At 35.6% G+C, this 21,215-nt stretch overlaps 2 protein-coding genes across 2 annotated transcripts; both read left to right on the top strand.

Moving 5' to 3' along the window:
* Nucleotides 1-4,161: 4,161 nt before the first annotated feature.
* Nucleotides 4,162-5,601, top strand: LOC111810458 (exopolygalacturonase-like). The gene is made up of 4 exons (XM_023697166.1): nucleotides 4,162-4,302; nucleotides 4,392-4,641; nucleotides 4,885-5,288; nucleotides 5,377-5,601. The coding sequence occupies exons 1-4, from the start codon at nucleotides 4,162-4,164 to the stop codon at nucleotides 5,599-5,601; spliced, it is 1,020 nt and encodes a 339-aa protein (XP_023552934.1).
* Nucleotides 5,602-7,906: 2,305 nt separating this feature from the next.
* LOC111810460 (exopolygalacturonase-like) lies at nucleotides 7,907-19,475 on the top strand. Its single transcript, XM_023697167.1, has 6 exons — nucleotides 7,907-8,150; nucleotides 9,890-9,951; nucleotides 13,623-13,910; nucleotides 14,051-14,566; nucleotides 14,658-14,853; nucleotides 19,081-19,475. Exons 1-6 carry the CDS (start codon nucleotides 7,907-7,909, stop codon nucleotides 19,473-19,475), a joined length of 1,701 nt encoding a protein of 566 aa, XP_023552935.1.
* The last annotated feature ends 1,740 nt before the right edge of the window (nucleotides 19,476-21,215 follow it).

Raw genomic sequence — 21,215 nt, forward strand, 5'->3', positions numbered from 1 at the left:
AATATAAGTCTTCAAGTTTGTGATGTAATATACTTTGGTTACTAGACATTGATCTCCATTCTTGCATGGAACCAAGATGGATCTTTTGCCTTGGATCGGTGCAATTGATTTGTTGCCAAACTTCATATTTCCAATGAGTTTCTTATAAAGCTCTTTGAACTTTGCTCGACCTTCGGTCATGTCGATGCTTCCTTCATTGTCTAGATACCACATGTTGGTCTCCTCTCAATATTTTCCATGAGCAAGGATGTTCACCATAACCTTCTCTTCATTGAGCATCAAGAGGTTGACATCTTCTCGGTCAATAGTAGTGCAAGCTCTTTGTCATGCATGAATATGAGATTTATTTCCTCATTGCACTCCTTGTTGCAACAAGCAGTCTGCTACATTGATCATATCTTGTCCATCAAGGAGTTGATATTGTCGTGAGTTTGGGAGATATTATCCCAACCTCTTGTGCCACCACGTCCGTTGCCACGAATGTAACCACATCCACAACCTCTATTTTCCTCGTTGTGGTTGCTGCTCCCTTTATACTGAAAAGAAAGAATCAACCAAATCTTTTTTTTTTTTTTTTTTTTTTTGTCTATGTGAGTAAGAGGAGTTTCTCTTAATCTCTGTCGCTATAGCCATGAAGTCTCTCCTTATGAACCTTAAGATGACCAATGACCTCCACAATTGACATGTTCTTGTGGTCACCAAACTGCTCGATGGAGGAGGGGGACAACTTAAAACCTCTTGATGATGGAGATTTCCTCAACCTTGTTTCCTAGTGAATGGATGTTGATGACAATTGTTATCTGGTTCATGGCAAAGTATTCTACCAACTCACCCTTCGTCATGCGGATAGCCTTAAACTTACTTTTTAGGATTTGCAACTTTGTTTCTTTGACCCGTTCCACACCCATATGCGTTGCTTGCTACATCTCCAATGTTGCCTTTGTCGAATCCTTCTCTACCAACATGTGAAGAACGTTCTCCTGGACTGCTTAATAGATGATAGTAAGAGTTATCCTATCCTTACACAAAATACCCTAGGATAGAAAAAGTACCTGTCACCACTATTTAAGAAGTTATGACTGTCTCTACTGGCAGAAGCATATACTCTTTAGCCTCTTTATCGTAGCAATTCTCAGCTCTCTTTGTTGGACAGCCATGTGGCCCTCTTCGTCACACTTAGAAGCATGCTCTAAGTCCTATAAATTTCATGATCTACAACCCATAAACATAACATACATATCATTATATTCTACTTAAAGCTCAATCATCTATAGTATTGATCATAATCATTTATTAAATTTTGTATGACATGCATGACGGTGATGATGTTCATCAGCGATAACATCATGAGACATGTTGCTCCTATCTCCTAGGCTAGTCTACAACATCTATAAGTCAAGGGAACTAATGCCAACTGTAACGACTTAATTTTTCTACTACAAAAAGGCACTACATATGCATGACTGTTAATTGCAGAAACAATCATTTAAAATAATTTCAAACCATGGACTTAACTTTTGTAATAAACCCTTCACTACAAAATAACAATAATAATAATTCTTCTCTCTTTTCTTATTGAATTCTTTAATGGCCATTGAAAACTCTCTTAGTTCTCCATCTTCTTCTCTAATTTTCTCTAGCTCATAGATCCGTTGTCTTCTATCTCATAATGATTGCTATCATAATCAACTCAAGGTCACCTCAAGTATCTCATTCGAAGATCATAATGGATGCATGTGGCGTTCAACACTCAATCACTTCAAACCCCAATTAGGGAATGAAACTAATAATTAATACTTTATAATTGTTTGGACATTGCCAACAAAATTCTATTCAACCACTTCTTTTCTTAACTATTTATTTGATTAAGAAATTTTAGGTTTCTACTATATTCTGAAATATTGATGCAATAATAGAATCGAATGCTTGATTCATGTATCATTCTTCTAATTTCACTTGCATAGTGCATCGAATAACATAAGTGTGCTTCAACCTTGGCATGCATNTTTTTTTTTTTTTTTTTTTTTTTTTTTTTTTTTTTTTTTTTTTTTTGGAGACTAGCTTTGACAAGTAAAGAAAGGCTAGTTCTTAACAAAGTGTTATTAAACAAAGACCGCATTAATTCCCCATATTTTTTAACTACATGAATTTAAAAAGTATTAGTTCTTAGACTCTTGAATGTAATGGTACATAATCTCACATTATTTAGTTTTTTATGAAAGTTGTAGGAACAAATAAAACATGTTGACAAACTACTCTACTACTCCTTTCTCGACATATTCAAAAAATCTAATCTCGAGATGAGCATAGCTACTAGGAGTTACAAACCTGACTCAAATACCAGTTACTTAAGTAAGGTAGCTTGCTCTTAAGGAGACAATGGATTAGTAAGGAATCAATTGTTCAACGTGTTAAAAGAGTTGGAAGAATAGAGTTTGGACACTATTATTGTCTCTATCCTTAGAAGATTTTAGAAAGATTTTAGGAAGATTGTAATAATATGTTCCTAAGTTTTTGAATTATGAACGGAAGTCTCTTAGATTAGATTATATTAAAAAGAAAATATATTGTTGTGCATTTTATAGTCCGGAATAAAAACGGTAACTAAATTTATAAACATAATAAAATAAAATATAAAAAAATAAAAAAATAAAAAAAAGCCATTTTTTTTTTTTTTTTTTTTTTTTTTTACTTTAACTATAGTAATTATAAATGATTAAATAAATAACGTAAGATTAAAACTATTAAGTATTATATTCTGATGAGTTAAAATAGCACAATATTTTAGCTATATTAAACATATTATATATTTTAGCTATATTAAACATATTATAGATTTAAAAAATGGTGCTTATATGAGTTATAGCTTCATAATCTATTATAGAATCCATTATAACTAGACAAACGCTTTAAAAAGTCTCATACTTTTAATAATATGGGTTGTCGCGACGTACGAAAAACGTTATAAGAAGTCTACAATAGCGTTTCGTAAGCTATCGTATCAATTATTTATTGTAGTGCTTAAAAACAACACTAAAAAAAACGGTAAAGTAGAAAAATAAGGAATGTGTGCATATTCTCATCAAATCACTAGCAATGGTCAAATTTGTAGACATGCTGGAGTTGCTCGGAGTGAAAAGTCTCCACGGCCTTGATTTTATTTGAAAACAACAATCAACGTTGGAGAATTGTTAGTATTTATTAACATGTGTAAAACTTAGGGAACTTGTTACACAATTACCAAAATTGACAAGCTTAGTGTTTGAAGTTCTTTGTTAAAGATAAACGCTCCCCTTCCCTGAAGTAGTTCTGTTATTCATTTTAGTGTTCTTCGATTGAGGGTCAAAACCAACCTCAGTTAGGGTGTACTTTGTTCGAGGACTCTCGAGAAGGAGTCAAGCCTCAAATAAGTGGAGGTATGGTGTACTTTGTTCGAGGGCTCTTGAAAAGGAGCCGAGCTTCAAATTAGTGGAGGTTGTTTGATCAAGGGTCAAAACCAACCTCAATTAGGGTGTACTTTGTTCGAGGGTTTATGAGAAGGAGTCAAGACTCAAATAAGTAGAGGTTGTTCGAGGGCTCTAGAAAAAAAAATTCTCACGGGAAGCTCTATGGTATAGTTTTTTCGAAAGAGAATTGTTGTGGATTGTTGGAGTCTTACCTTGGTTAACTAAGGAGATGATCACAGGTATATAACTTGGAAACACTATCTTCATTGATACGAGTCTTGTTAGGAAAACAAAAAGCAAAGTCATGCAAACTTATACTCAAAATTAACGAATATCATAGCAATGCAGAGGTTCATCCTTTCTAACATATTTTTGAAGTAAGTGATGGGAAGCTCAAGTATATTATTCTATTAGATACAAACATACATTTCCATAAATATTTTATCTAACATATCCAACAAAAACTAAATTTATAATTACAAAAGTTTGATTTATTCAAAATTCTGTTTGTAACAAGAGATCATAGAAATAGGAGAATCTTAGGAAGATAAAAACTGATTTTTTCTTTAAGAAGTTCATTGTCATTAATCTTAATTTCTTAATTTAGCAATGAAATCAGTATAGTGATTAGAACAACACTAAAATGATGAAAAGGCCTTGAATTTTGAAGAGGACTCAATTTTGAAGAGGATAGATGAGTCCAGACCTATAAAAAATGAGTTTGATATCATCAGAAACTGGATCCGTAGTGTTTATTACTATACTACTTTGCCTTTACCAATCTTATGCTCAAAGTAAAGTGTTCGATATTACGCAATATGGTGCAACACCGGATGAAAGCATAGATAGCACTAAGGTACCTTCAAAATTTTAATTTTGAGCTATTTTGGTGAAACATTCTAATGTTACACAAATCTTCAATGTATGTGAGTATTAAATATGTAGGGTTTGAGTATGGCATGGAGGGATGCGTGTGCAAATAAGGGAGGTGGTGTGGTTTTAGTACCATCAATAGGGAGGTTCTTGGTTTTGCCCGTGTTGCTTCAAGGTCCTTGCAATGGCCTCATTCAACTTCAAATTAATGGTGATCTCTTGGCTTCTTCGGACAAGGCTTTCGCCACAGGTTACTCTTGGTTCAAATTCTATCGAGTCACCAACTTGGTCATCCAGGGTCTAGGCCGCTTCCTTGGCCAAGGTGAAACCTCTTGGCCTTACAATACCTGCAAACATGGGCCATGCACTCGCCTTCCTATTGTGAGTCTATAAGCTATCATTTGTTTGTGATATATTTATTGTAATATAACGTTTGATTTCTCGTACACTATAAATCTTCAATCAATCGACATTGTGAGGATTACGAACATAACATCGTTAAATAGCAAGCTCGGCCATTTCAAAGTGCATGGATGCAACGACGTAGTGTTTGATAATGTTACAGTGATAGCACCAGAAGACAGTCCTAACACGGATGGCATCCATATTTCCAAGTCGACGGGTGTCACCATTATGAACTCAATCATCTCCACCGGAGACGATTGCATCTCCTTTGGCCCTGGAAGTAAGGATGTTAACATAACTAATGTTCATTGTGGTCCTGGCCATGGAATTAGTATCGGCAGTCTTGGAAAGTACCAAAATGAACCAAATATCGATGGAATCACAGTACGGGACTCCCAATTCGTTGGCACGAAAAATGGTGTTCAGATCAAAACATGGTCAAAATCATATCCAAGTGTGGTTAGCAACCTTACATTTGTGAATCTCAAAATGTATAATGTTGAAAGTCCTATCATGATCGATCAGAACTATTGCCCGCACAATGCTTGCCATAACAATAAAGTGGTACGAATCTTGACATTTGTTGGGCTTCGATCAAAGTTGATATTACATTATAACGAATGATTCTAAATCAAAATGTGAATGATTGCAGAGCGTGTCAAGAATACAAATCAAAGACGTCAAGTATGAAAACATAAGGGGAACATCAGCGAAACAATTGGCGGTAACTTTGAATTGCAGCCAAGTTGTTCCATGCCAAGGTATAGCGCTAAACAACATCAACCTAGTCTTCAATGGCAGTGGCTCTTCAACTTCCGTTTGTCAAAACATCCAGGGTTCTGCTTCTGGCCCTCAATTACCTCCCTCTTGTCTTTAATAATTTTCATGTCCCTAATTTTTTGTGGGAACCTCTCAAAGAAATTTCAAATGAGAGAGAATTCAACGTCTTTTTGTAGCCATCTAGCAGTCCAATCTTCTTTTGTTTTTAAATTTTGCTATAATGTCTAAGTATACAAGTTGAATGTCTAAGTTGTTAGGAAGAGAAACTTCACATTAGTTTGATATTATTCACTTCTAGCAAATAAATTCTAATTATTTTGCTCCTTCCTTCAAAAGGCCTCCGGAAATAGTGTCTCACTTGTACCAATGACCTAATTTTAGAAATACAACAAGTGGGAAATGCCTATTCAATGCTCAACCATTCATGCTTGATGTTGTTAGAAAAAGGTGGTGGTAACTTATTGGAATGGATGGGATGAAAGTTTTTTTTTTTAAGTTCTAGGAAGTTTTGATTTAGGTTCTAGAGTTACGAGCTTCTTAAAAGGCTTTGAAATTTCAAGTAGTTCTTTTCATTGTCGGGGTTTGGATGTTGTTCTCCTTTGTTGTCATATATTGGACAACTTTACTTAACTCTAGGTTAAAACTCTCTTCTATGTTCTCAAACTTAGTAGGATGTTGTTCTCCTTTGTTGTCATATATTGGACAACTTTACTTAACTCTAGGTTAAAACTCTCTTCTATGTTCTCAAACTTAGTAAGCTTACTTTGCCTTGTAGTACGTGCAGGTTGACAAATATGGTCGGACATTGGATTGCTTTGAGTTGGATTGCTTTGGGTTGGATTGTTTTGGGTCGTAGGTCCTAGGTCGTATGTACATCTAGATTGGGAAGTTTTGTGGGTGGCTACGACAAGTTTGGGCCACAGGTAGGTGCACTTAACTTTCTAACGAATTCTAGATCCAGGTTAATCCAACTTGAAACTAACCTCGTGGATTCCTTCTTCCTCATCTTATTCGCTGAGTTTCTTTCTCATTTTCTCTCTCTATCTTCGTACACACGCATCCGTTCTCCATCTCCTTTATGAAGACGGCTGATACACCCTCTTTTCACCACTAGCTTCAATTTTCTCCCTCTATGGTCGAGACAACACGAACTACTACACAAGATGGTAGCTATGATATAAAATAAGGAAGCTCGAACCCTCGTCTCCATAGATCCTTTTTGGATCAAGTAAGAGAAACGAAGGCTTATCGTCTTGATTTCTTATCATGGTTCTTCGTTTCGATTTTTGTATGATCTTCCTTCACCGCCCTAAAAAAAATATCACGTTAATGGGCCTCTCGGATGACAAACAAAATTCTCTCTCTTTCGAAGATGTGGAAGATGTGTGGATCTTGATGAGGTTCGAAAATTTCTTGGTGGTTGAGGGTGTGAGGTGTTAATATCACCTAGCCCAATAGGGTTAAGCCCTTGCCTATAATCTAATATAAATACCCTCTACTCTAGTTAGTTTATCATCCCAAGAAATACGAAGCACAGAATGCAGTAGTAGAGTGTGTTGTAATCTTTTCTCGATTGGTCTTAATAAACTATGCAAGTGTTTCCCACAAAAAGTTGTGTTCAATAATCTGGTATCAGATCGAGATTAGTGTATGTTATCTGATCTCTTGGAATTCTTAGTATGCTTTCTGGTTGCAGCTTTGTCTGATCTTCCATTTCATAAACGATTTCTTGAGTTTATTAGTGTGTGAGTTTCTTTAGTGTTGTGAGTAGTCTGTGACTCTGCAAGTCTTGTGTCGAAAGAGCTTGTTTGGTATTACTGAGGTATAGCCAACACGATGAATGATTTTCAAATCGTGGAGGATTCAAGAAACTCAACAACAACTACAATACGTGGGCAACATGCATGATGTTCTATTTACAAGGACATGATCTTTGGGAGATCATTGGCAGGAGTGAAACTACGCCACTAGAGGATGATTCTAACGGCTCCTTGTGCAAATGGAGAATCAAAGAAGGCAAAGCAATGTTTGCCTTGAAGACTCCAATCAGAGAAGAGATGTTAGAGCACATTTGGGATGACAAGACACCTAAAGAAGCATGGGACACGTTCTTGATGTTGATCTCAAAGAAGAATAATACGAGGCTACAACTGTTGGAGAATGAGTTGTTGTCAATTTCACAATAAGACATGACGACTGCTCAGTACATCCACAAGGTCAAGTCGATTTATCGGGAGATTACTGAACTAGACTCGAAGTTCGCCATTGTAGAATCTTGAATGAAGAGGATTATACTCCACGGATTGCGACCAGAAAATTGAAGCTTCATATTTGCTGTTCAAGGATGGCCCACTCAACCATCACTTGTAGAGTTCGAAAATTTGTTAGCTGGCCAAGAAGTCATGGCTAAACAAATAGGAGGCATCACATGGAAGGGTGAAGAAGAAGCACTCTACACAAGTGAAAGTCGGAGCAATTATAGGCCGTCTACAAAACGTGGATACAAAAATGGTGACAAAGGAAGAAGTCGTCAAGGAGCTGCACAACCTGGAAGAACTCAGAAGAACAATAACCAAAGTTCTCAAGGGAAGAGATTTGAAGGCATCTCCTACAATTGCAGGAAAAATGATCACATGTTCGAGGATTGTTGGTCCAAGAAAAAAAATCTGTCCAAAGCAATGTGACATCCTCCAACATGAAGATGGAGGATGAATGGGATGCAAAGGTATTATGTCTCATAGAAGAGGACGAGCTAGTGCTCATAGCGATGATGGAGGAATATATCGATTACGAGGATGACTGAATCATTGATTTAGGATGCTCAAACACACGACTGACGATGAGAAATTGTATGAAAATAGACTGTTATGATAGGTTCCATTCATGAAATTGTATGTGTTTGCATTTAACCCCAATAGTGGGGTCAGTTACTTAGTATTTGTTTAGATACTTAAGCCACGTGCTACTTCTATTTCAGGTCAATGCAAGACATCCCTGGACAACTGACGATGGCATCGCGACTCGGGACCATTGCACATGCATAGGTAGTCGTATTTATTTTCACAGATATAGGCTAGAATAAGATGTTTTTAATTTAAACGTTTATTTATTTTATTTAGTCTTTTGTTGTGTCGTTTTAAGGATGTTTTTGAACACGTAAGTCCATGCGAGTATTTTAAGATAAAGTTTCTATTTTATGAAGAAGTTTAAACATTATTTTTGCATAAAAAGGATTACGTTATCATTATAACGACGGTAGGTAAGTAGAAATCTAGTCATATTTTGGTGATCTCACTGAATAAATTGTCCAATAAAAGCTACATATCATGAATTTAAGAAAAATGATCACTTTTTTATTCATATGTTCCATTTTTTTTTATTTCATATAATTGTTAATAATCTGATAATCTCATACTTCAAATAATCGGAAACAAGTTATCTTTGTTGTAAAATATCGAGATCGGAAAAAACATAGATAAATTGCAATAATGAGTAAGATCTAATTGCCTTATAGGTACATATATCTAAGCATCTATTTATGGTAATAAAATAAAAATAAAATACATATATACCTAATCTATTAAAACATAATTCGAATAGGAAATAAATCTATTTGAAATAATCTCATCTAATATACACTAGCATTTAGTTTTTTTTCGAGAGATACCATCATTTATGATTACTATAGAATAGAAATGTCACTCTTTTTAGTTGAATATGGTTGAATTGATTGAGACTTATTTTCCGAGTCAATAAAATTGACTTAAAATAAGACTTATTTTTTATGAAATTTTAAGATAATTGTTATGGATAAAATTTAGGAAAACGAGCTTATTTAGTACAAAGAAAACTCTTATCAACCCCTCAAGTTAGTCTCTTCCTACTTCCATTATTCGCTTTGGTGTGCTTGGATGGATGGTCAAAGCCAACATATGGGAGTAGAGTTAGGGTGTCAAAACAAATGTCGTCGTCACAAAAACTCGTTGGAGGAGATGTGACAACAATAAAAAGTAAAAAATGTAATAGCGATTCCCGAAAAGGTATTAAGTACTTGTTTGGCCTTAGTCAGTGTTCTCCGTAATTATTATACGTTAGCTCCCGTTCCTTCAAACCTGCCCCAAGTGTCGTGAGGGTAAGTTTCCTATTAAATTTTTTGTCCCTTTTGATAGTATTTCCAAATTTAATAAAAATCTAACTGACATATGTGAAATACAACACTAAAACTACCTCAATTACCTTAATCGAGGCCAAAAATAGGTTTAGGAGGATGGAAACGGTGAAAATCGTGGTGAAATTGGGATACTTGAGCTAGATAAGCAGAAAGAGACGCGGAAGTTGAGCCAAGCCTTGCCAAGCCGCAAAGTCGAATGGTTATTTTTGTGCAGGTCGACACACGGCAGGACGTGAGTGGGCCATGTCATGTGCAGGTCGAGGGTCGCGGTCACAGGTGCTCGTGTCGAGGCGTTGCAAGCGTGGGCCACTGTAGTGGATTGGGCCGAAGGGTTGGTCCAGGCCTCAAGTTTTCGTGGGCTGCAGGCGCGGATCTCGGGTGTGTGATGCGAACGAAGGTTGTTCCAAGTTTAGGCCAAATCGTTTGGACTGGTTGCTAGGCCACAGAGAACGATCGGTGAGTGGGTTACGAGTTGAGTCCGAATCCGAATCTGTTGGATCCTTTCTTCTTCACCTGATTCGCAGCGTAATTTTTTGGTGACCTTTCTCTCTCCTCTGTTCGTTGTTTCTGATACCGATTTCTGTCCTTTTTCTTCCTCTACTTCTCTATTCGTTTCCGCGTGGGTCGCAACAATTCTGGCAGTCGTTGAAATTTTCGCGTCCACCAGTGACGGACGCAAATTATGTTTTTATTTTTTTATTTTTATTTTTTTTTTTAATGAAACTTTATATTATTTTATCTAAATATCTAAAAGTAAATTTAACATCAAAATTTTGCAAATTTAATTTGAAACTACCTTTTGTATTATTTTATTGTAATTTCGGAAGTACATTAAAAATAATTTAAAAAGATTAAAACTAACTTCCCAACTAATAAAATTGAAAATTTAAAACTTGAGCTATTTTGGTTGAAAGTAGATGATAAAAGGTTACTTAGTTTGTATAGGCATTAAGTGGGGCATGGAGGGAAGCTTGTAGACATAACCGACATGGTATAGTTTTAGTATTAGCAGGGAGCCTTTTGATTTTACCGTTAGTGCTTGAAGGTCTATGCAAAGGATCCATTGGTCTGCTTATTAATGGTGAATTGTTGGCTTCTGTCAGCAAGAATTTCGCCACCGGTAAATACTAGCTGAGTATCTCCAAAGTCGGCAATTTTTTCGTTGACGGTTCTAGAAGCTTGAACGGTGGCGATTCTTCAGCTTGGCATTCCTACACTTCTAACCGTCCAATTGTAAGTCCATTTTTGTGTTTGTGATGAAAAAGAAATTGATTTGTTAGATTGATAGTTAAATGATGCTATCATTTTACATTTAAAAATTTACCAAAATAGACATATTTATAATCCAACAATTGATGCAATGTAGTGGATAGACATATTTATAATCCAACAATTGATGCAATGTAGTCGATGAAACTTTCTAGTGTCAACACTGCGAGAATTTCAAAGATAACATCGTCTAATAGCAAATTCTTCCATTTTGGTGTGCATAAATGTCGTGATACAATCATAGCTCCAGCAGATAGCCCAGTACAGACGAAATTCACATTTTCAAGTTAAGTGGTATCAATATTATGCATTCGGTGATTCGCACGGGAGACGATTGCATCTCTCTAGGCCTAGGAAGTAAATTCATCAACATAATAGACATCCAGTGTGGTCCAGGTCATGGAATTAGAATCGATAGCCTCGGAAAGTACCCAAATGAAGAAGATGTCTCTGAAGTCACAATAAGAGACTCTACATTCATTGTCATAGACAACGGTGTGAGGATCAAAACATGGTCAACTTCATTTTCTAGTTCTGTTAGCAAGATTGCTTTTCTCGATCTCTAAATGAAGGATGTAAAAAATCCTATCATCATTGATAAAAAATATTGCATTGACTGCGACGACTATAAAATGGTATATATATTTAAATTTGATAGTCATTCCGTTTTAATAAAACTATAAATGGTGAATGATTCTAAAGTAAAATGTAGTTTGTGGTTGACCGAGTAACTCAAAAGTGCAGATTCGAGACATGAGATATGAAGGCATAACGGGGAGTTTAACATCCCAAGTGGCAGTATGTTTTGAATGCAGCCAAGTTCTTCCATGCGAAGGCATAGTGTTACAAGACATTAACCTCTCCTTCAAAGGTGATGGCGAGCCAACTTCCATTTGTCACAATGTGAAGGGCTCTGCTTTTGGCAAACAAATTCCTTCCTCTTGCCTTTAATTACTTTGTGTTTTTTTTTTCTTCCTTATAAGAGTGGCTGGCCGAAGAAGGATTAGATATACATCCATCCCATCGATCTTTCTTCTATTATCCTATGGATTAAGAATTTGATTATATTAGTTCTTGTTATTTTGATAACCCTACAAAATTTATAAACACAGCTCAATTCAATAGATTATCACTTTTTAGTTTATACTTTTTCTCTCTATTCTTATTCTACACAACGCAGAACTTAAGAATCCCAAATGAATTGGCTTATTGGAAAAGAGTGGATAAGGTTTTTGTTGCGGGTTGCTTCCACGCTTGGAATGCACCGTTGGGTTCAAACATGGCAAGCCCCCCATCGTGCATGATTGTGGGTTGAATGTTGAAGCTGGTTCATTGGTTTGCAACTCGGTCCTATTCCATTCAGCCTTGTTCTATGGTTTTTTATCTGGCCTCTTTCTAACCTACCAAATACAAAATTTTAAGATAGGTTAATTTTATTTAGTTTGTGTTGTTTTAGAGATGTTTTTGGATACGTAAGTTCATAATAGTATTTTAAGATAAAGTTTCTATTTTATGAAGAAATTTAAACATTATTTTTGCATAGAAAGGATTACGTTATCATCGTAGCGACTCTAGATAAGTAGAAATCTAGAGTCGTTACAGTAAGTCATATTTTGGTGATCTCACCAAATAAATTTTCCAATATAAGCTACATAGTTAAGAATTTCCATTTTATTTGATTTCATATAACTTTTAATAATCTAATAATTTCATACTTCAAATAATTTGGAAACAAGTTAGTTAGTTTCAAATAAAATAGTGAATGGGTAAGGTTTAAATGCCTAATAGATCTAAGCATCTCTTTATGGTAATAAAATAAAATTAAAATGCATATACACATGATCTATTGAAACATAATTGGAATAGAAAATAAATCTATTTGAAATAACCTCTTTTAAATGTTCTGATAATATTTTTTAAGCTTGTACAAAAATTTATCATATTATCATAGTTAGTCATATCGAGATCCTTGAATCAAAATCTCGAAAACTAAGGTGTGACAATTGTTTTTGTAGACTTTTGAGTATGATATTGAGTCAATCATATACAAATAATAGATTAAGAACTACTAGCAAGGAGTTCTATATTTTTCCAAAGTGGTTGTTATGGCTCCATTGTTAAATTAATGGAAATCTCTTAACTTCGTCCCACAAATTTAGTAATCTCTAGAACCGTTAAGAGTTTTAAGAAAGAGAGGAGAATTAGGAATATAAGAAAGATGTTTTTCCTTAAAGGCTTGATTGACATAAATTTTAATTTGAGAGTTGCAATAAAAGAATAAAATCTGAGTTGCCCTTCCGTTTTTGGATGTTAAAATTTTGTTATAAAAGTGAAGCAAAGTAGATAACAAAAATAAGACATCTTAGATAGAAAAGACAAAAATGAGTTTGAATTCATGTTTAGTGTTTTTTATCATCTTACTTTCCATTCCTAAATGTTATTCCCAATCTAAAAAGTTCAATATCATCCAATTTGGTGCAACAGCGGATGGAAAAACGGATAGCACTAAGGTAAAATTTTTCTTTCTAATAAACCATAAAAACGTTCAAAACTCAACTCAAACAACCTTTTGTTCTGTATTTACATACTCTTAGGTAACCTTTTTATTTTTCATTTTAATTTTTCTTTTAAGTTATTTTGTTGAAAGTACATCATAAAAGGTTACTTGGTTTGTATAGGCATTAAGTAGGGCATGGAAGGAAGCTTGTGGACATAACGGACATGGTATAGTTTTAGTACCAGCGGGGAGCTTTTTGGTTTTACCGTTAGTGCTTGAAGGTCCATGCAAAGGATCCATTGGTCTGCTTATTAATGGTAAATTGTTGGCTCCTGTCAGCAAGAATTTCGCCACCGGTAAATACTGGCTGAGTATCTCCAAAGTCGACAACTTTTTCGTTAACGGTTCTGGCAGCTTGAACGGTGGCGGTTCTTCAGCTTGGCATTCCGATACTTCTAACCGTCCAATTGTAAGTCCATTTTTATATTTAAGTGATAAAAAAGAGATTGATTTGTTAGGTTTATAGTTAAATGATGCTATCATTTTACATTTAAAAGTATACCATAATATACATATGTATAATCTAATCTAACGTTTGATTCAATGTAGTCGATGAAACTTTCTGGTGTCAACACTGCGAGAATTTCAAAGATAACATCGTCCAATAGCAAATTCTTCCATTTTGGTGTGCATAAATGTCGTGATGTCACGTTTGATCACGTTACAATCATAGCTCCAGCAGATAGCCCCAATACAGATGGAATTCACATTTCCAAGTCAAGTGGTATCACTATTATGCATTCAGTGATTGGCACCGGAGACGATTGCATCTCTCTAGGCCCTGGAAGTAAATTCATCAACATAACAGACGTCCAGTGTGGTCCAGGTCATGGAATTAGCATCGGTAGCCTCGGAAAGTACCCAAATGAAGAAGATGTCTCTGAAGTCACAATAAGAGACTCTACATTTGTTGGCACAGACAATGGTGTGAGGATCAAAACATGGTCAACTTCATTTTCTAGTTCTGTTAGCAAGATCGCTTTTCTCAATCTCGAAATGAAGGATGTAAAAAATCCTATCATCATTGATCAAAAATATTGCACTGATTGCGACGAACATAAAATGGTATATATATTCAAATTTGATAGTTGTTCGATTTTAGTAAAACTATAAATGGTGAATGATTCTAAAGTAAAATGTGGTTTGTGGTTGACAGAGTAACTCAAAAGTACAGATTAAAGACGTGAGATATGAAGGCATAATCGGGAGTTCAACATCCCAAGCGGCAGTAAGTTTTGAATGCAGCCAAGTTTGTTCATGTGAAAGCATAGTGTTACAAGACATTAACCTCTCCTACAAAGGTGATGGCGAACCAACTTCCATTTGTCACAATGTGAAGGGCTCTGCATTTGGCAAACAACTTCCTTCCTCTTGCCTTTAATTACTTTGTGCTTTTTTTTTCTCTTCCTTATATGGGTGTCCGGTGGAGGAAGGATTAGATATACATCCATCCCATCAAACTTTCTTTCATTATCGTATGGATTAAGCGTCTGATTATGCTAATTCTTGTTATTTTGATAACGGTGCAAAATTTATAAACACATCTCAATTTAGAAGATTATCACTTTTTTGTTTATTCTTTTTCTCTCTACTCTTATTTTAATACACAACACATAACTTAAGGATCCCAAATGAATTGACTTATTGAAAAAGAGTGGATAAGGTTTTTGGCTCCGGGTTGCTTCCACGCTTTGATTGCACCGTTGTGTTCACACACAACAAGCGCTCAATTGTACATGATTGTGGGTTAAATGTTGAAGCGGGTTCATTGGTTTTCGACTCATTCCTATCCAATTAAGCCTTGTTCTATGATTTTTTGGTCGGTCCACTTTCTAATCTACCAAATACAAAATTTTAAGATAGATTAATAAATATGAAATTTTTTTAGAGCATTATTATTAAACAAAGTTGCTTCCGAATTTCATATATACCATTGAACCTTAATGTGGATTTGGCCATTTCCACGGGTGTTTCATGAATCTAGGCCAACAAAAATTCCATAAAAAGTTAGAATCCATATTCATGAATTATGCACAAAATGGGGAGAACTCTTTATTATAAACTTTGAAAATCGTTTTCTTTTATTTTAATCAAATACTTTTTAAGATTTTGAAGATTTTTATGATTAAAAAGAAAAACATTAAATTCAATAGATTGTAGATTGTATTATGGAAATAATGTTAGAAGAAAGAGAGGTGGATAAGATAAAACACTATGACCTAATTTTAGAAATACAAGTGAGAAATGCCATTGGTCCAAAACTATTCCATGCTCAACCATTCATGCTTGATGTTGTTAAAAAAAAAAAAAGTTTCATGGTTCTTGTAAGTTCTTCGTCTATCAATCTGCCAAGTAAGTAATCTACGGTAGGCTTTCATAGCATCCAATCCTAATAAGTTACCATGAACTTTTTTCTAAGTTCTTGGAAGTTTTGACTTAGGCCCTAGAGTTATCTGAGTTTCTTACAAGGCTTTGAAGTTTCAAGTAGTTCTTTTGCTTGTAACAAACCCCAAGTATTTGGATGTTGTTCTCCTTTGTTGTCATCTATTGGACGACTTTACTTAGCTCTAGGTTAAACTCTCTTTTCTGTTCTCAAACTTAGTAAGCTTACTTTGCCTTTATAGTGCGTGCAGATTGACAAACTTGGTCGGCATTGGATTGTTTTGGGTCATAGGTCCTAAGTCCCGTGTACGACTAGATTGGGACGTTTTGTGGATTGGGCTGCGATGAGTTTGGGCCACAGGTAGGTGCACTTAACTTTCTAACGAATTCTAGATCTAGGTTAATCCAACTTTAAACTATGTAACGACCTGAAATTTTCTACTTAATTTAAGGTCGCTACTGTATACGCACCATAAACATTGAATGCTGAAGACTTCATTTAAATTTCATAAAACATAAACTTTATCTTAAAGCACAGCCATGGACTTACGTGTTTCGAAAACATCTTTAAAGTGACACAACAAACGACTAAATAAAATAAATAAGAGTTTAAGTTAAAAACATCCAATTCTAGCCTAAGTCTTAGAAAATAAATACCACTATCCTATGCATGTGCCATGATCTTGAGTTGCAATGTCGTCGTTAGCCGTACAGGAATGTCTTGCCTTAACCTGAAAAATTTAGTAGCACATAGCTTGAGTATTTAAAGAAATACTCAGTAAGTGACCCACTATTGGGGTTAAATGCAACAATCACATGCAAACGAGACGATGGGGCCTTTCTTTCAATCTATCTTCCTACGGTGCTGTTCTAACGGGTAATTTGGATGTGTACCATATACTCTACACATAGCAAATACATGCGAGTATGGGCTCACCAGTCAATTCGCACACCGCTAGGCCACTTTCCTTGTCCGGCGAGCATACTCTGGGAGCTCCTTAGGCCGGACACCCGTTAGAACTAGTCACTGTCACGACAACGCTATGCAAACATAACGATCGTTGTCCTGCCATTGGATGTACGCATCCGTACCCTCGTGATGGAATAGGGGTATCCCCCAAATGCATGAGCACACATAATGCATGAGGTCCCCAATATTTCTACTTTTATCATTAATGAATATAACCCCGCTATCATCTTTCATGCATAACATGTCCTTTCTCATTCTCAGTCTACGTATCATACATAATCCTAATGGGGTTACATTTCATTTCATTTGTCGTGATATCATGTCATTCATAACATGCCATATACATACAATTTAGAAAACACAACATAAAGCTCCATGCTTTTAACATATCATTTCATAATGTACAATTCAGACAACAATTACCTCAATGGTCACACAAAACAATCTAAACATGACACATCACATCACAATATATCGTATCATAAACATTGAGTATCGTAAACCTTTCATGGTCACANGTTAAATGCAACAATCACATGCAAACGAGACGATGGGGCCTTTCTTTCAATCTATCTTCCTACGGTGCTGTTCTAACGGGTAATTTGGATGTGTACCATATACTCTACACATAGCAAATACATGCGAGTATGGGCTCACCAGTCAATTCGCACACCGCTAGGCCACTTTCCTTGTCCGGCGAGCATACTCTGGGAGCTCCTTAGGCCGGACACCCGTTAGAACTAGTCACTGTCACGACAACGCTATGCAAACATAACGATCGTTGTCCTGCCATTGGATGTACGCATCCGTACCCTCGTGATGGAATAGGGGTATCCCCCAAATGCATGAGCACACATAATGCATGAGGTCCCCAATATTTCTACTTTTATCATTAATGAATATAACCCCGCTATCATCTTTCATGCATAACATGTCCTTTCTCATTCTCAGTCTACGTATCATACATAATCCTAATGGGGTTACATTTCATTTCATTTGTCGTGATATCATGTCATTCATAACATGCCATATACATACAATTTAGAAAACACAACATAAAGCTCCATGCTTTTAACATATCATTTCATAATGTACAATTCAGANTTTAGTTTCTAACTCAAAGCTAAACGGAAGATCTAACTATAATTGGTGTGATTTCTGAAGAAAAAAAATAGGATAAAAGAAAATGAAGATTTAATATATACTTTATTGATCCGATTTAATGTAAATCTCTAGTGAATTTCAACTGGGTAAAGGTCATTCTCTTTTTTGTTTTTTTGTAAGTAAAGCTGACAATTATTGTTTTTATGTGTTATTTTTGGAGTAACTGCTACTTTCTGGTGTAAGGACCTGTCGAGGAAGATAATTGTGGGAAGGGATGAGAGGTTAGTGGAGAGAAGTGGGGAAAGTTTGTTTTTTGTTTTGTTTTTTTTTTTTTATTATTATTTTAACTATTTTTTTTTAATTATTTTTATTTCTTTCTTTATTTATTTTTTGACTATTACAAATGGATTCCTTCTTCCTCATCTGATTGGCTGAGTTTCTTCCTCATTTTCTCTCTCTATCTTCGTACACTTGCGTTCTTTCTCCATCTCCTTTATGACGACGGCTGATACACCCTCTATTCACCACTAGCTTCGATTTGTCTCCCTCTGTGGTCGAGACAACACGAACTACTACACAAGATGGTAGCTGTGATATAAAATAAGGATGCTCGAACCCTAGTCTCCATAGATCCTTTCTGGATCAAGTAAGAGAAACCAAGGCACATCGACTTGATTTCTCATCATGGTTCTCTTATGATCTTCCTTCAACATCCTTGAAAAAAATATCATGTTAATGGGCCTACCAGATGACAAACAAAATTCTCTTTTTCAAAGATGTGTGGATCTTACTCATGTGAGGTTGGAAAATTTCTTGGTGGTCAAGAGTGTGAGGTGTTAAAATATCATCACTAGCCCAATACGTGGTGCTAAAATGATTTAGATACTCTATAAAGGTTAGAAATTTTAGGAATAAATTGTCTATGATCGAGTATAAATATCCTCTACTCTACTTAGTTTATCAACCCAAGAAATACAAAGCATCTCGAATGAAGAGGATTATAATCTATGGATTGCCACCAGAATATAGAAGATTCATTTTTGCTGTACAAGGATGGCCCCCTCAACCCTCACGTGTAGAGTTTGAAAATGTGTTAGCTAGCCAAGAAGCCATGGCTAAATAGGAGGCATCACATGGAAGGGTGAAGAAGAAGCCCTCTACACAAGTGAAAGTCGGAGCAATAATAGGCCGTTTACCAAACATGGATATAAAAATTGTGACAAAGGAAAAAGTCGTCAAATAGTTGCACAACCTGGGAGAACTCAGAAGTACGACAACCAAAGTTCTCAAGGAAAGAGATTTGAAGGCATCTTCTACAATTGCAGGAAAAAGGGTCATATGTCCAAGGATTGTTGGTCCAAAAAAAAATCTGTTGAAAGCAATGTGGCACCCTCCAACATGGAGATGGAGGATGAATGGGATGCAGAGGTACTATGTCTCATAGAAGAAGGCGAGCTAGCGTTCATGGCGATGATGGGAGAATATATCGATTACGAGGATGACTGGATCATTGATTGAGGATACTCAAACCACATGGTTGACGATCAGAGTGATGCAATGGAAGTGGGGTGACCCTCAAAGAATGAAGTATTACAAGATTAAACAACATTAAAAAAAAAATTCTTCCACAGAAGATGGGGAGCAAACGGAAGAAATTCTTCCACATAAGACAGGGGAACAAACTGAAGAGATTCTTCCACATAAGATGGGAGAGCAAATGGAAGAGATTCTTCCATAGAAGATGAGGGAGCAAACTTTACACATTTTCTTAAGTACTGATGTGCCTGAAGATCCAAGTGACACTAGTGTTGGTGAGCAAGAAGTGACTCAACCAAGCAAACCTAGTGAAAAACATAGGGCACCTCAACAACTAAGATAGTTAGAAATAATCCAAAAGCCAAATCCAGAGTATGCCAATGCAACTATTGTAGAAGACGGAGTTAATAAGCTAGAGATATATGAGAATGTATCACAAAACTCGGTTTGGCAGAAAGCGATGGAGGAAGAAATTATTGCCCTGGAGCAAAATCAAACTTAGGAACTAGTGCCAAAATCAAGAGATGTTAAATCTATCTTTTGCAGGTAGATTTACAAAATAAAGTGTACCCCGAATGGATCAATCGTGAGATACAAAGCTCAGACTGTAGATCTAGGATTCTCTCAACGATATGAACTAGACTATGATGAAACGTTTAGTCCAGTGGAAAAGATAACTATCGTACAAGTTCCTCCAGTACTTGCGGTAAATAAAGATTGGAAATTATGATAGATGGATAAGAATAATGCTTTCTTGCATGGAGAGTTGGACCGGAAGATCTACATGAACCAACCAAATGGATTTGGTAAAGTTGTAGACATTAATAAGTACAGGCAAAATCCAAAGAAGCTTCATTTGGGTGTGGCTCAACAGATCTTCAGATATGACAAAGGTACAAGCAATTATGATTTTTTGTATAAAAGAAGTGAAGACTACAAGCTAGCTAGATACCGTGATGCTGACTATGCTGGATATCATATACCCGAAGATTAAGCATTGGGTATGTGTTTAAGCTCGATTTGAGAACAACTTCTTGATGTAGTAAAAGACAACAAACAATATCATTGTCAACTAGAGAAGCATAGTACAAAGCAGCGGCTGGAGCAGCTCAAAAAAGTACATGGCTAAAACTTTTGTTGAAAGATTATCACCAAAAAAATTGACTATCCAATACCATTTCATTAAGACAACCAATTTGTGATTACCCTGGTGGAAAATCTGGTGTTTCATGCTAGAACAAATCATGTGGAGGTACACTACCATTTCATTAGAGAGAAAGTCCTAAAAGAAGAAATCGAGATGTAGCAGATCAAGACAAATGACCAAGTGGCACACTTGTTTACAAAAGGGCTGAATACTAGTAAACATGAGAGTTTTTGCTGTCAGCTCAACATGGTGCAACGAATGAGAACTTGTGCTGAGGGGAGTGTTAAAATATCATCACTCGCCCAATAGGGTTAAGCCCATCCTTCTATGTTACGAAAATGATTTAGAAATTTTAGAAATAAATTTTGGAAAATGATTTAGTAATTTTAGGAATAAATTCAAGAAAATGATTTAGATACTTGAGTAAAAAGGGTAAGAGATTTTGGAAATAGATTGTCTATCATCTCCTATAAATACCTTTCTCCCTACTTAGTTTATCATTCCAATAAATACAAAGCACAGAGTCGAGTAGCATTCTATAAAGTGACTTGTAATCTCTTCTCGATTGATCTTAA

The sequence above is a fragment of the Cucurbita pepo genome, chromosome LG14 (genome assembly GCF_002806865.2).
Source record: "Cucurbita pepo subsp. pepo cultivar mu-cu-16 chromosome LG14, ASM280686v2, whole genome shotgun sequence".
NCBI classification, from domain to species: domain Eukaryota; kingdom Viridiplantae; phylum Streptophyta; class Magnoliopsida; order Cucurbitales; family Cucurbitaceae; genus Cucurbita; species Cucurbita pepo.

Bases quoted from the DNA above. Each gene is read 5' to 3' on its own strand.
- LOC111810460 (XM_023697167.1), top strand. From the start codon at position 7,907: ATGGCTAAACAAATAGGAGGCATCACATGGAAGGGTGAAGAAGAAGCA. The intron at 13,911-14,050 runs GTAAGTCCATTT...GATTCAATGTAG, and splicing joins ATACTTCTAACCGTCCAATT to TCGATGAAACTTTCTGGTGT. The intron at 14,854-19,080 runs GCAAACAACTTC...ATGGCTAAATAG, and splicing joins TGTGAAGGGCTCTGCATTTG to GAGGCATCACATGGAAGGGT.
- LOC111810458 (XM_023697166.1), top strand. From the start codon at position 4,162: ATGAGTTTGATATCATCAGAAACTGGATCCGTAGTGTTTATTACTATA. The intron at 4,642-4,884 runs GTGAAACCTCTT...ATAATGTTACAG, and splicing joins AGGCCGCTTCCTTGGCCAAG to TGATAGCACCAGAAGACAGT. The intron at 5,289-5,376 runs GTACGAATCTTG...GAATGATTGCAG, and splicing joins CTTGCCATAACAATAAAGTG to AGCGTGTCAAGAATACAAAT.